The 15,389-nt window shown below is 51.3% G+C and overlaps 1 protein-coding gene across 3 annotated transcripts in view; it reads right to left on the bottom strand.

Annotated features, from left to right (window-relative positions):
* Ttc39a (tetratricopeptide repeat domain 39A) overlaps positions 1-15,389 on the bottom strand; it is a 43,459-nt gene that overhangs the window by 20,063 nt on the left and 8,007 nt on the right. For 2 of the 3 annotated variants that reach the window (XM_026782081.1, XM_026782080.1), the window contains exons 2-5: positions 12,770-12,874; positions 4,179-4,310; positions 3,249-3,325; positions 2,844-2,911 (exon numbers count right to left, since the gene is read on the bottom strand). In XM_026782081.1, the coding sequence (XP_026637882.1) occupies positions 2,844-2,911; positions 3,249-3,325; positions 4,179-4,310; positions 12,770-12,834 (342 nt within the window). In that variant the 5' untranslated portion in view covers positions 12,835-12,874. Of the gene's footprint in view, positions 1-2,843; positions 2,912-3,248; positions 3,326-4,178; positions 4,311-12,769; positions 12,875-13,110; positions 13,198-15,389 lie in introns of those variants that run through there. The other variant, XM_005353575.3, reaches the window with a different exon arrangement.

Raw genomic sequence — 15,389 nt, 5'->3', positions numbered from 1 at the left:
GGCTGGAGGTTGAGAACACAGATGCAGAGACAGACCAACATGCAGACCTTTTAACACTGATACCAAAAGCCCCTCTTTAATAGCACCATGGAGGCTTAAATACGCTGCAGTCAATGGTCAACAGATGATAATCCCATCCTCTGATCCTCTAACTAGGCCCAGCTTCTAGTAACTTATATTAGAAGGTTCTAGGAGGGAAAAGCAGCTGAAGGCCAGGACTCATTAATCCCAACACCTGCCCATGACAACGAGGAACCACAGCAGTGACACGGCACGACATGATAAGCCTAAGGCACACTAACGGCATGCATACCTAGGCAGTAACCAATAGCTCCATGATTGGACTGAAGACCCACTCAGTAAAAGGGACAGCATGCCTATTATTGGAAACCTAGCCAGCTACAAGTGCCATAAAGCCCTAAGTATGGCAGGAGAAGCCAGACCCACTGACTTACTAAACCAGCCTAATCCCTGACAACAACTAGAAACATCTGTCTCTATACCCACAGATATGTGTAGTCTTCACCCCTCATCAAGGCAGCGTTTTGCAACAGATGGAGACCATTACAGAAAACCCCAACCAACCAAAACACAGAGTGGTGGCACCCAGTCCCATTGGCTACATCTACAGAACACTCCCACACCTAAGGCTCAGGGAACATTGGAAAGAGGGGGACAAAGATTGTAAGAGCCAGAGGGTCAGGGAGTTGGCTGAGATTGTGTCTCCTAGGATGTCTGAAGCCATTCCCTAAAGTCTCATCACCATGGCTACCCAACAGTGAGTTGACCAAGGATGACACCAATGGACACGCCAAAGTGGTCAGGGGACAGCCCATGAGGCCTCAACCTACACACAGAACTACAGGCAACTGAGGAAATCTGGGAGTGGGCAGGGTGGTCTTCTCCAGGAAAGAGCACAACATTGGTTGTCCAGTGCCAACTCAGCCCTGGAAACACAGATACAAGTAACAGTATACAGACTAAACAAGTTATATCTAGGAACATTTGTATATGCATATGTATCGTATATACATACATTTATTGCATGCAATAGCAATTAGTGAAAAAAAGGTCACAAATTTGAAGGAGAGGTATATATGAGAGGGTTGAGAAGGTAAGGGGAAAATGTTGTAATTAAATTATAATTTTTTAAAAAGAGCTAGCCAGGGGGTGGTGCGCACCTTTAATCCCAGCACTTGAGAGGCAGAGGCAGAGGTATCTCTGAGCTCGGGGCCAGCATAGTCTCCAGAGCAAGTTCCAGAACAGCCAGGGCTACACAGAGAAACTCCATCTCAGGAAGGAAGGGGAAAAAAAGAAAAGAAAACATACATACAAGTAATATTATATGGAGTGATACACTGGTTCATTGGCTGTCCTTCTAGAGGGCCTAGGTTCAATCCCCAGACCCACATGGTGGTTCACAACTGTCTTTAACTTCAGCTCTAGAGAATCCAAATGCTCTCTTCTGGTCTTTGAGGGCACCAGGCAAGCATATAATACACAAGACATGCATGCAGGCAAAACACCCACACACACACAAAACACAATAATATTTTTTAAAATTAAAAAGAGCTAATGAAGCCAAGGCATGGTGGTACATGCCTTCCACCATAGCACTTGGAAGGCAGAGGCAGCTGGATTGCTGTGAGTTCAAGGCCGGTTTAGTCTACAGAGTGAGCTCCAGATCAGTTAGAGTTGTATAATGAGACCCTGTCTAAAAAGAATAAGAAAACAACAACAACAAAAACAAGCTAAAGAAAATAAACAGCACCCAACACTAAAATGCATTTATCCTCCTCCAACACACGCACACACACATGCGTGCACACACACACACACACATGTGCAGTAACAATGTGCATAATCCCCACTGTGTAGGAACTTGGCCAGATGCAAATTCAAATTCCAGTTCTCTATTTGCTAATCCTGTGACTTTAGGAAGAAGAGACCTCCCCTCTAAGACTGCTTTGGGTTCTGTGAGGGCTTCAGTAACAAGTGTAAACACATCAGAGAGGACCTCGGGCTATGGGAGTTCTGCAAACAGGGCATCTCCAGGGACTAGGGAGACACACAAGCCTACGGACAGAATTTGATCCTTGGAGCCCATGTGCCAAGCCAGATGCAGCGGAGTACATCATAATCCCTACCAGAGAACGAAGGCAGAGACTGAGAATCATCTGGAAGCTTTGAGGTCGGCGAGCCTGGAGTACACAGCTCAGCAGCAGAAATAAGGAGAGGCTCTGCCTCAAAAACAAAGTAGGAGAGAACCAATTCCCAGAAAGTTCTCCTCTGGCCTCCACACATCTATGGCATGCTTTCCCCCTCCCTGTCACAGGCACACATGTATACACAGACACACACTCACACACACATGCATGTGCACACGTGCACACACACACGCACACATACACACGTGCACGAACTACGTTAAAAGGTAGAGAGTGAGAGGAAGACACCTGATAACCTCTGCCCTCCATGAACACACACCACACGCACAGGCAAAATGACAGATCTATAGACCCGCAGAAGCCCACTAGATCATTTGCTACAAGTATTTGTTGTATAAATCAAGCAAAGCAGCTCTGTGGCAATGCCTGTGTCCACCTGACTCTTGACAGGAGCAGCAGCAGTGACCAGAAAGCAGCAGCACTGCTGTGAGAACATGGGGTGGGGGAGGAGGAAACACCTGCCCTCCTCATCCACCTTGCCCAGGGTTGGGTTGCTGAGCCTCAGGCCTTGCCACCTCTGAGGAGGCAAGTCTTGCTTGAACTCCGGGACTGACCCAGAATTCCAAGGCTCTCTGCGCATCTCTGGTGTGGGCTGGGATGAGGGAGCTTCTTTACCTGCAGGAAGGTCAGGGCCGCTCTCTGCAGCAGGCACTCCGCATAGCAGACCTCCGCGTGGATCTCCTCTGCAGGAAAAAAGCAAAGTCGGGAGGCTCAAGTAAAGCCATGTTCCCTCTGGGGCACATGAAGTCCCAGAGGCCTGTTCTACACAGTCCCGGGCCTGAGGAGCACAGCCACGTTTTTCAGGCTTCCAGGTGCTTAGCTGATAATGTTGTTGGGGGTCTGGGCTTCTCCTGTTCTATCCCTTCCTCCAAAGGCCCCAGGCCATAGCTTAGCCTCCATGGGGACAGGTGAATGAAGAACTTTTCTCTCCTCCCCTCTACCTTCCCCTCCCCTCCACACTGCCCTCCCCTCTCTGGGCCATCAGAGCCCATGCTTGGAAAGGCATCTCGGAAGCCCCACCTTCTGTGAACTGGTCCATGGTGGGACGGTGTACCAGGTTGCTGAAAGAGTCCGACACAGAAGACTTCCTCCGATGCCTGGAGAAGGAAAAGGGGCTCCGGTGATTCCTGAGGTTCAAAGAGGGGCCGGCCTAGGTCCTACTTGTCTTTACATAGACACCCTTTGCTAGGCTTTCAAATACTTGAAGGCTTGTAGGCACCTCCCACAGGCCCCTCCAGACTCCGGTCCACAGCTCTCCCAATCCAGGGCGGACTTGCTGGGATCCTTCCTCCCTTCTTCACCCTGCTGAGGTCCAAACTCAGAGCACCCCATATGCTAGACAGGAGCTCTACCAACTGAGTCACAAGCCGAAGCCCTAGTCCAGGCCTAAAGATTTCCTGGATCACGAGGGTCTGGGCCAACACAGAGGCGAGTGTGTGCCCCAGTGGCCAGCGACCCCACCGATGCACACGTTAACTCTCCGGGACAGTTAGTTCACTCATAGACTGTGGGCTAAACACCAGGCCCTGCCACCAGGTCACCAGGGCAACCCCGGTGACACATACGTCATCACGCCCCTTTTATAAATGAAGAAAGTTGAGTTCTGAGAGGGGCCTGACCAAGACAGTGAAAAAGTGGTAGACAGAATCCATTTACTCCCCAGCAATTGGCTCCCACAAGGCTCTACAGCCGTGCCAACAGGGCCAGCTCTCGGCACTGGAGGACACACGTCCTCGGCGGTGGCAGCAGCAGCACTTAGCCGACACACCAGGCCCGTGGGCAGGAAGGAGATGGTGGGGTGGGCCTCGCTACCCTATCCTGCACCAGGCCCGTGGGTAGGAAGGAGACGGTGGGGTGGGCCTCGCTACCCTATCCCGCACCAGGCCCGTGGGTAGGAAGGAGACGGTGGGGTGGGCCTGGCTACCCTATCCCTGCCCCCACGGCTCCCACCTCTGACACAGCGACTGTGCTTCCTTCATCATGTTGCCAGCAAGCAGGATGTCCTGGGGGTCGAAGGTCATCATGGCCTGCATCTCCAGGATGGTGGCATACGTCAGTGAGTGGTACATGCTCTCCTTGGTTCTGCAGAACAAAGCGGACACTGAGAGCACCAGAGGTGGCTGGCTGGCTGCAGGGAACACAGACCCTTTCATGGCATCTCAAATGTCCTCCATCTAATGAGGGAGGGGGAAGAGCAGGGCTGGGAGTGAGAGGAGGTAATGGGGGAGGGGGCCAATATGGTAATGGATGCATTACAGACAAGCAGGAAACTGCCAAGGGTTTAAAAGCTAACAAGTTGAAGATCAAAGCCAAGAAAGGGAAAGGACCAATGTCAGGACGCTGGAGAGCCTCTGGCCTTACCTGATTCCTGAAGGAGGCTTCTCTCCCTCGGTCCCAAAATAGTGTCTTTTGTCTTCCTGCAGCTTTGTCAATCACACCCTGCCTCTGCCCTCTCAAGTCCACACCAAGTGCCCAAAGCGGGGAGGGACAAGGGATGCTGGGAAGCTTGAGCCTCCCCACAGAGGGATCTGATTCCCAGCACCCCATTTTGTTCTCCCCACCCTGATACCTGTTACTAAGAAAGGAATAAAATGACCTCACATCTTTTTCTCAATTTAAAAAAAAAAATCTTGGTCCAGTTCCCAGCTCTTCTTCTTCCTGCTGAGTGACCCCAAGTGACCTTCCTGGGGAGGAGCCACAGGTCCTGGTGCTGGCCGGAGGCTGTTCTTCCCACACACCTGGTACCTGCCTCTTGCCTTCTGCCCGACCTCCTCTGTCCTGCCTGTCCCCAGCACCATCTAGACCAGTCACCACCGGTTCCCCATCTCATCTGACCTACAGCTCCAGCTGAACCTCCCAGCACTCAAGAGTGCAACCCTGGGGTCAGCGAGGTGGCTCAGCAGGCAAAGGCGCTTGCCACCAAACCCGACAACCAAACCCCCACACTTTCCTCTTCTGGGCCCTTGCCTAGGCTGCTTCTCCAGCTTGATCTGTCTTTCTGACTCAGTCACCACAGCCCTCAGCCTTCAGGATCCCTGGGAATCCAGGTTTCTCCTAGGGAACCACATGCCTCTGACAGGGCACAGACCACACTCGGCCCACAAACACAAGTTCAACTCTCCTCTGCAGACTGTGGGGACCGTGGGGCAGGGCTTGGTGTGACTCACTTCTGTGGTCTGATGTGGCAGAGTTGCACCAAGCCATCCTCAAAAAGCCCTCACCTCCTGCCTCCCCGAGCCTCCACTGACCCAAGCTTCTAGACTAAGGAGTGTCCCACGGTATGAGGGGCAGATTTAGCCCAATGTGGAGACAGCAGTGGGCAGTAATAGCTGGAAAAATGCCAGTTCCTCATTATACTTGAAGGGACCCCTTAGCAGCCTGAAAGTTGGCTGTTACCCCAGCAACAGGGGTGATGGTGCTGGAGGGCTGGGGTCGCTGAGGCTGGGGTCGCTGAGGCTGGGGCTGCTGAGGCTGGGGTCCCGGAGGCTGGGGCTGCTGAGGCTGGCAGGGGAACAGCTTGCCTGCCATGGCAAAAGCCTGCACGGTTTCGGTCCCTTCCCCAAGTGCCTTGGTCAATTATTTTCTAAACTCCTCAGTACCACACCAATGCCGGGAACGTCAGAGGAGAGATGGCGAGGTTTCATAAAGGGTTTTATGGTTAGATCACGTGACTTTGGCTGTCTTCCTTTCTAATTAAACTAGCAAAGCCTGTGGACATTACTCTTCTCCTTCTGGGTAACCCTCAGAGGTGAGGTTTTTGGTTTATTTTGTTTTGTTTTGAGGCAGGGTCTTAGATTTCACTAAACAGATCTCCCTTGCTTCCCCAGTGCTGGGATTAGAGGCATGCACCATTATCTACCTGCTATAGGTCAGAATTCTTGAGGACCAAAGGAACAGAAGACTGGATTTCTCCCAGTCCTGCTGGTTCCCAGCACCTTCCAGCCATGACTGTGTAGGAATAGTGGCCAATGGAAAGGATCTGGCTGCCTGTTGCTGGGGGTAGGGGTGCTGAACCTGGACTTTAGAGTCCCTCAGACACAGGCTGGAATCTTGGCTGTGACAGTCACCTGACTCTGGTAGGTCTCTTGGCCTCTCTGAGTCTCAGGCATCCCCTCTGCAGAAAAATAAATACGGCCGGGCATGGTGGAGCACACCTTTAATCCCAGCACTCGGGAGACAGAGGCAGGTGGATCTCTGTAAATTCGAGGCTATCCTGGTCGAAATGGCAAGTTCCAGGCCAGCGGAGACCACACACACACACACAGAAAATGGGGAGTGGGGGAGGAAGGAAGGGAAGAAACAAAGGAAAGAAAGGGAAAAATGAATACAATGATCTTTCTGTTCGGGAGCTTCTCGGGTGACTGAAATTGTTTTCAGCTCTCAGGCCACACCACCCCTGCTCGGTAGATGTGAGTCCCTCTTCCCACCAGCGTCCAGAGTCACTTCCTTGAGGGGCTTCCCTAGCAGGACCACCAGCATCTCTCAGAACATCCCCAGCTTCCCAGCCTCTTTCCCAGGGTCTCTCCCTGCTTCTCTCTCCCTCTTCCTTTGCATCCTGAGTCCCAGGACTCAGCCTTACCCTCCCAGCCACACCTGCTGGGCCAGAAGGAGGAAGCCCTGCCCAGGCAGCTGGCAGACAAAGTGGAATTTCTAGTCTGAGACCCAAGGCCCCAACTTGTACCGGTGGCCAGGAATCCTGGCCCTCATCTGCCCACCACCTGGAATACTCCAACCTGGATTGGGAAATGGGATGCAGAGGTATGGTGACCTCCAAGTTCAGACACCCAGAGTTTTCTGTATGCCTCACAACCTCTTGTTTGTACATGTGGCACTTGGACCCCTGAGCTGAACTCAGCTCTGTGAAAAGAGGCTCCCTGGAATCCCACCTCCTAGGGCCCAAATCAGCTGTCATGATGGGGGAGAGTGCAGAGGGCGGGCCCCTCTTACTCCACTAGCAATCAAGACTGAGGCCATGTCAAATCCTTGCCAGCCCTCCTTCCCCACCTCAGCCTCAACATCTGAGGTCCCCCATCCAGAGCCCTCAGACCTTCTGCTGGACCCAGTCAGGAACCCTGGGCCAGGGCCACATAACTGCCCACTCCCCACGCTGCCACTGAGCAAGGTTGCAGGGAACCGCCCTGCAGACAGGTGACTTCTGAGCTGAGTCAGCCTCCGCTGAGACCGTCATCCTTCTCAGAGAGCAATTTCCTCTCCTTGCCATCTCCCCAGAACTACCTGGCCAGTCTCAAAGAAACTCCAAGACATGGTATGGCCATGCCCTGAACTTCCTGTACCGGGAACTCACCTATCTCTCTCGGTGCATGCCCTTTTCCACAGCCTCCCTCCTCTCTGGGAGGAAGCCACATGAGGCCCTTCCAAGCAAGGTGGCCATGCCACCCTGCATGAGACCTGGGAGAGCCCAGCAGTCAGAATGCAGCCTGCAGCACAGGGTGGGCCTGGATTTGCATCTAAGCTCTGCCACTGACAAGCCATGATCACTTATTCAACAGGAAAAATTACTGGAGTCGCCTCCGTGTTCCAGACAGTGCCCGGGGACAGTGCTAAGAATCATAAGCCAGCAGGACAGACAGTCTTATTCAGAGATGTGGCATCTGGATAGCAGAGGCAGAGAAGGAAGGGACTGTGGCAAACCCTGTTAAGCCCAAGGAGCACAGAAAGGTGCTATCCACTTCACTAGGGGCAAAACGGCCAAGCAGACCCGTGTTCAGCACGGAATCAGGAATGGCTGTGGATCCAGCCTTCTCTGAAGTTTCAATGGCTATAAATGAGACCGGGGCCTGTGGCTGTTACTGGTGACCACCACTCTAGAGCCGAGGTTCTCAGGGAAGGTGATGAGGGGCTTCTGTCTCCGCTCTGCAGAAGGAAATCTGACAGTTTCTGGAAAGAGTCTTTGGTTGTTATGGGTGGGGTATGACTTTACTTCCCTGAGACATATGATAATTTTGGTTGCCCTAAGGTGAGGTGCAGGGAGTGTGCTACTGACCCCCAGACTGGCACAGGGAAACAGCTTGTCCTACAAGTGGGGCAGGCATCCTGGGCTCCAGGTGTGGTGGCACACACCTGCAATCCCAGAAATGGGCAACCTGAGGCAGGAGGATCTCAAGTTTGGGATCTGGACTAAATAGTAAGATTTTGTCTCCAATAAAAGGAGATGATGGCTGGATATATGACTCAGCAGTTAAAGGCATTCACCTTGCTAAGAACCCAGGTTCAATTCCCAGCACCCACATGATGGTTCACAACTTTTTTAAACTCCACTTCCAGGGGATCTGAATCGCTCTTCCGGTTCTTTGCCTGGGCACCAGGCACACACATGATGCATAGACACACATGCAGGCAAACACCAACATGCATAAAATACAAGTAAAAATATAAAGGGGGACTGGAAAAACAGCTCAGCAGTTAAAACAGTTGCAGTCTGAGTATGGGGACTGAAGATCCCCAGAGCCCCACATAAATGCTGGGTGGCGTGGTGGCCCACCTGGGATTCTATCCCAAGGATGTGGAGATCGGGGACCCCTCAGAGCAAGCTGGGTAGCAAGACTAGCCACACGAGCAGGCTGTGGGCTTGATTCCAAGACCCTGCCTCAACCGATGGGGTAGGAGAGCAATCAAGGATGAGTCCACCATCAGCCTTGGGCCCCCACATGCCTGCACACACACATTTACACAAACCCTGACACATGCACATCACACACGTGTACAAGAGTAAAAAAAATAGATATTAAGGACCAAAAAGAATATGCAGAGAAACAGTGAGCACTAGGAAATTACTCATGGCATCATGGAGAAAACAAAGTCAAGGGAAGAACTTAATGACACTTTTCCGAGGGAAAAGGCGGAAATGCAAGGGAGGGCTCAGCAAGATGGCTCAGTGAGTAAAGGCGCTTGCTCCAAAGCCGAGTCCCCACGGTGGAGGGGGAGAACGGACTCCTGAAAGTTGTGCTCTGACCTCAACATGTGTGCAGTGCCCTCCACGCGCGTGCATGTGCACACACACACATACACACACGCGCTCACACACAAACACACGCTTGCACACATGCATACACGCACACACACGCATACATGCATGATGGAGGAAGGTCATTGGCTAATAAAGAAACTGCCTTGGCCCATCTGATAGGGCAGAATTTAGATAGGTGGAGTAAACAGAACAGAATGCTGGGAGGCAGAGGAAGTGAGCTCAGAAATCCTGCAGCTCCTCTCAGAGCCAGACGCGATGAAGCTCCGACCCAGGATGGATGTAGGCTAGAATCTTCCTGGTAAGCGCACCTTGGGGTGCTACACACATTAATAGAAATCGGTAACCAAGATGTAAGAATTAGCCAGTAAGAAGCTAGAGCAAATGGGCCAGGCAGTGTTTAAATGAATACAATTTGTGTGTTGTTATTTTGGGGCATAAGCTAGCCAGGCAGCCGGGAGCTGGGGTGGCAGGAACGCAGCCAACAGCTCCTTCAACACATGCACACACATACACACATGCATACATGCACACACATGCATACATGCACACACATGCATACACACAGACACACTCATGAATACACGCACACACATATACGCACGCGAGTGCACACACACAAACATGCACACACATGCATACACACACATACACACATGCATACATGTGCACACACGTGCACACACACACGCACACACCTTCGAAAAGACACGTAAAGGAGAAGGGAGGGAGGCGAAGCTTAGAGAAGGCTCACCTGGGAAGGCCAACACCTGGCTGAAGGAAAGGGGACAGAAGAATAAGGAAACTTCCTAGAACAGAAAGAGTCGATTACAAAACTACAGAATGAAAGAGACCTTTGTCCCAGCCCACTGCTCTGAAGCCTGGACAGACAGGAAGAGTAGAAGACCTGAGACAGCTCTGAGAAGGGACACACAGATCACACTGGAGGAGGAACCAGGATTAGGGTCACTGTTGCTGTGACGAACACCATGACCAAAGCGACTCGGGAAGGAAAGGGTTTGTTAGGCTTACACTTCCACATCACTCTTCATCACGGAAGGAGTCAGGACAGGAACTCAACCAGGGCAGGATCCTGGGGGCTGGAGCTGATGCAGGGGTCATGGAGGGTGCTGCTTACTGGCTTGCTCTGCCTGCTTTCTCTAAAGAGCCCAGGACCACCTGCCCAGGGATGGCCCCACCCACAGTGGACTAGGCTCTTCCGCATCAAAGTAATCTAATTAAGAAAATGCCCAACAAGCTTGCCTACAGCCTGAAATTCTGGAGGCTTTTTTCCAAATGAGGCTCCCTCCTCACAGATGACCCGAGCTTGTGTCAAGCTGACAGAAAACTAGCCAGCACAATAGCTATGGTAGATTCGCTCGCAGTTCACGTGGTATGTTTGAATATCTGGGGGAACTCGTGATGGGGTCATCCTGTGGAGGGTGTAAAAAAACATCACACCAGGAGATGAGGAGCTAAGACCACTAACAAGTCCAGCAAGGAAACGCCATCCAGCTCATCAAACACACAAGTCATCCTGACAGTGAGCGATAATAACGAAGGAAAACTCCTGAAATGAGAGACTGGAATGTCTTGGGTCCAACAGGCTAGTTACCTTATCTAGGGCACCAGCCATTCCTGGCCCACGCCTGTGTTGGAACTAACATGAAATCTATGACCTCAGTGGACCACCAGCTCCCACCAATCCAGAAGCCAAGACTGCCGTAAGAACATCCTGAGACTGTAGCAAGGCCTCCCTCATCTTGTTCTGTCTCTCTGATGTACTCACCAATGTATTGTGCACTTGCCTTGATTTACAATTTTATCTGTTCTGGAAAACTATGAAAAATTTTCATGAGACTGCTTCCATACTGGAACATGGAATTTGGGGTAACCTCAATCTGTGCTCCCAGGATACGGTCACTCATAATGGGTGCCAGAATAAGCTCTCTCCTGTTCCGTTTAGGATGAGAGCTGTGGGTTTGGTTTTGAGGGGTGTGTGTGTGTGTATGTGTGTGTGTGCTGACAAAGATGAGATGCAATGATTATGAAGGTATAATAATCTCAATTAGTAATTTGGTTAAATATTGTAATACAGTAAGGGGACGAGGGAAACAACGTGGGGCCTGTGGGTAAGAATTCTTTTCTTTTGTTTTTACTTTTCAGGATAAAGAGCTCATGTAGGCCAGGCTGGCCTTGAATTTGTTCTCTAACAGAGGATGACTTTGAACTCAAGAACTTTCTGTCTCTGCCTTCTAAGTTCTGGGGTGAAGGGCACCATCATATCCAGGTAAGAAAGCTAAATTCTTTTCTTTTTAGAAAGGATCTTTCTGTGTTACCCTGGCTGTCCTGAAACTCACTACATAGACCAGGCCTGGCCTCGAACTCACAGAGATACACCTGCCTCTGCCTCCAAGTACTGGGAGTGGTGGTGTGCACCACCACACCCAGTGACAACTACAGTCGTGTCTACTAAGAGATGAGTTTTTAAAGTGACAAAGTGGTGAATTTTGGGATAATGAGATCGCTCAGCTTTATGCAGGCCTGAAAGACCAAGTTTAATCCCAGGGCCACATAAGGTGGCAGCAAGAGACCTGACTCGCTAGAGTTATCCTCTATCCTACACACACACACACACACACACACACACACACACACGCACGCACGCACACACATACACACACGCACACACACGCACACACACATGCACGCACACACACGCACACACATGCACACACACACATGCACACACGCGCGCACACATGCACGCGCGCACACACACGCACACACACGCACGCATGCACACACACACGCGCACACACACGCACGCACACACATACACACATGCACACACACGCACACACGCGCGCGCGCACACACACATGCACACATGCGCACACACACACGCACGCGCACACACACACACACACGCACACACGCACGCACACACACATACACATACGCGCGCACACACACACATGCATGTACACAAATTTTTTTATTAAAAGTGAATTTTATGGTATCTGAATTATACCTCAGCTTTAAAAACCGAAAAGATGTGGGAGATTGGGATTAGGAAAGAAACCCTGCGTGCGCATATTATTAGAAACAGTTTGCCAGGCCTGGTGGTACATGCTGGGAATCCTAGCCCTTGGGAGGCGGAGGCAGGAGAATCTCAAGTCAGAGGTTGGCTCGGAGACCCTGTCTCAAAACCAAACAAACAAACCAACAGCAAACACTGGAGAAACGCCTGAAAGCGCAGCCCTTGTCACTACCCAAAGGCCCAGCGAACAGTCCTAACGGGGGAAGGAGCTGTTCAGACTGGCTGGAAAAGGAAACAGGAAATCACCTGCAGTGGATTCAATGGGCTAGGAAGTCACCAGCCCTCAATGACTGTGCAAACCACCTGGCTGCTCACAGGCTGTGGGAGAGGGGTGCCTGGGCCATTTGGATAAAACTTTTCAGGGGTCAGTGTGACGTATTCACGGGGTTCCCCCACCCATGTCCATCCCTATGTGGGCACCTGCATGTGTGCACACCCAGTCCTTGAGCTCACCTGGGTTTGAGGTAGCTGAGTGCTTCTGAGAACTGGTTGGTGAGGAAGAGGTCCAGGGCTGTCATGCACTGGTCCAGGGCCTCATGGAGGCTGTTCACAGGAGACCTGAGAGAAGAAACAGACACGTGATTGATGGGGTCTTTGGCCTCTCCTCACCGGCTTGGTTGAGCTGACAACTAAGCCTCCTCTGGGCTGAGACATCCTCTTCCGTGCTAAACACAGGGACCTCTCAGCATCCCCAATGGTGGAAGACGTCAGGGTGTCATCTGGGACTCAGTGGCAGGGTGGGAACGGGATTGAGGATGGGGAGCAAGGAAGCCATCAGAAGGGATACTTCTTACCCTTCACAAGTGTAAAGGGAGTCCTTGTGGCCCTTCTGACCCATTGGGCGTTGCTGACCCCCGGAAGGGCACCACCCAACACGGATTCCACGTTGTCCCTCTCAAGGTATTTCTTTCGCCAGGTTCTTACTGACATCAGGCCTATACTCTAGAACTGACCCTGTCACAATAGGCCGTGGAGGGCAATGGTTCTATATGAGCATTCCAGAGCCTTCCATACTGAAGTCACCTTCCTGATGCTATCTCCTACATACCTGGCCCTCTTCTGGTCCTCAAGTACCCCTATAGCTCTACCTACATATTTAAATTATTGTCTGTCTCCTACCACTAAAATACAAGCTTCTAAAGAGCAGGAATCTTGCTTCTACCCCTTCTGTATCCCCAGCTCTAGTGTCTGGCACAAAGCAGGCTCCTAACAAACTCATGAGAGAGTGAGGAATGAATGAATGAAGAATGAATGAATGAATGAAGTCCAAGGCCGGGACTTTCCTGGGCCTCAACTTTCCCTTCAGAAAAATGAAAATGCCACTTCTCCAGGAGTCTGATTTGAATGAAAGAAGTCTTGTTAGTTTTTTGAGACAGGGTCTTTCTATGTAGCCCCTGGCTATCCTGGAACCCTTTCTATAGGTCAGGATATCCTGGAACTCACAGAGATTCACCCGCCTGGGTACTGGGATTAAAGGTGAAAGACTCTACAGACCCCCTCCTCAAAACCCGCAGCTAGCATGCTCCCGGGGGAACGTCCTGTTTGCTTTAAAAAAATTCTCCGGATCAGCAGCCAGCCTGCTCTCGTAAGAACATCCCATGTGCTTGAGAGAGCAGGCTGTCTTGAGATAGGGAGACTGCAAGGCAGGATGTCAAAAAGATAGGAACAGGATGACTATTGCCAAACATCCATGCTGAGAGAGGAAACCATTCATGCCCCCCCCCCCGCCTTCTTCCGATAACCACGCTTTTGCTTCTGTAAACTTGCTGTTTGCTTTTCCCTATAAAAAGCCCGCCCTCCAGTTAGCAGGTGCGCAAAGTCCCCAGAAAGACTTTGCTGCCCACAGGTACCTGTGTTTACTCAATAAACCTCTTGCTAATTGCATCCTGTGGTCTGGACTCGGACCCCCTGCAGGTACCTGTGTTTACTCAATAAACCTCTTGCTAATTGCATCCTGTGGTCTGGACTCGGAGTGTCCTGGTTCTGGGGTCTTCATTGGAGAAAAAGGTCCTCTCTGAGCGTCTTTCAAGGTGTACACTAGAAGGAGGTTTTTATAGAAGCTTGCCACACCGCTGGAGAAAATCCTGATCTTCAAACTCCAGTGAAAAGAAGTTCTCCACTTAGGCCAAGTCTCACATCTACCCTGAGGCCTGGCAGCGGATCCTCCCAGGCAAACTGAGAAGCAGTCAAAGCTTGCCTCTTGCACCTTCTCTCTAGCCTGCTCCCTCTCAGCCTTGCCACTTTAATGAGTAGCACACGTCCACCCGGTTTCTCATGCCAGAAGTTTGATAGCCATCTTTGACCCACCCCTCTCCCTGGGATTCATCCTCACCTGCCTGTCTCTACGTCTGCATCTGCGGGCCTCTGGGCCAAGCTGCTGTCATGGTGACCCAAGTCTGCCAGGAAAGCTCCCCTCTCCTCTTCTGTGGCCTCCTTACCCAGTCTTAGCCCCTTTCATACCACATTTCATGTTCCATAAGGTACCCTTCCTCCATCTCTCTTAGGTTCTGCACCCATTTATCGGTGGTGGGTTTTGGTACTTGTATTTTAAATAATAAAGACCCTTTCCAAGTTGATAGAGAGATACGCCATGTGTGGAGATCACCAGACAACTTGTGGGAGACAATCGTCTCCTTCCCTGTATGTCACAGGCATCGAGCTCAGATCCTCAAGCTTGGCAGCAAGCCTCTTTACCTGCTGAGTCATCTTGCTGGCCCTTGTCTTTTAAGACAAGGTCTTACTATGTAGCTCTGGTAGTTTGGATGTGAAATGTCACGTATGGGCTCTTATATGAACACTCAGTCCCCAGCTGGTGGTGCTGGTTAGGGAGGTTGTGAATCCGTTAGGAAACGGGGTTTTCCTGAGGGAAGTGGACCACTAGGGGTGACCTTCAGGCTGCTCTACAGCCCAGCTCTAGGGGTGGCCTTCAGACTCTATAGTCCAGCTCTAGGGGTAGCCTTCAGGCCCTATAGTCTAGTTCTAGGGGTGGCCTTCAGGCTCTACAGTCCAGCTCTAGGGGTGACCTTCAAGCTCTACAGCCCAGCTCTAGGGGTGGCCTTCAGGCTCTACAGTC

This window comes from Microtus ochrogaster, chromosome 10, assembly GCF_000317375.1.
Source record: "Microtus ochrogaster isolate Prairie Vole_2 chromosome 10, MicOch1.0, whole genome shotgun sequence".
Taxonomy (NCBI): Eukaryota; Metazoa; Chordata; class Mammalia; order Rodentia; family Cricetidae; genus Microtus; species Microtus ochrogaster.
The sequence above is the reverse complement of the archived record's forward strand: the minus strand, read 5'-3'. Positions and strand labels throughout refer to the sequence as shown.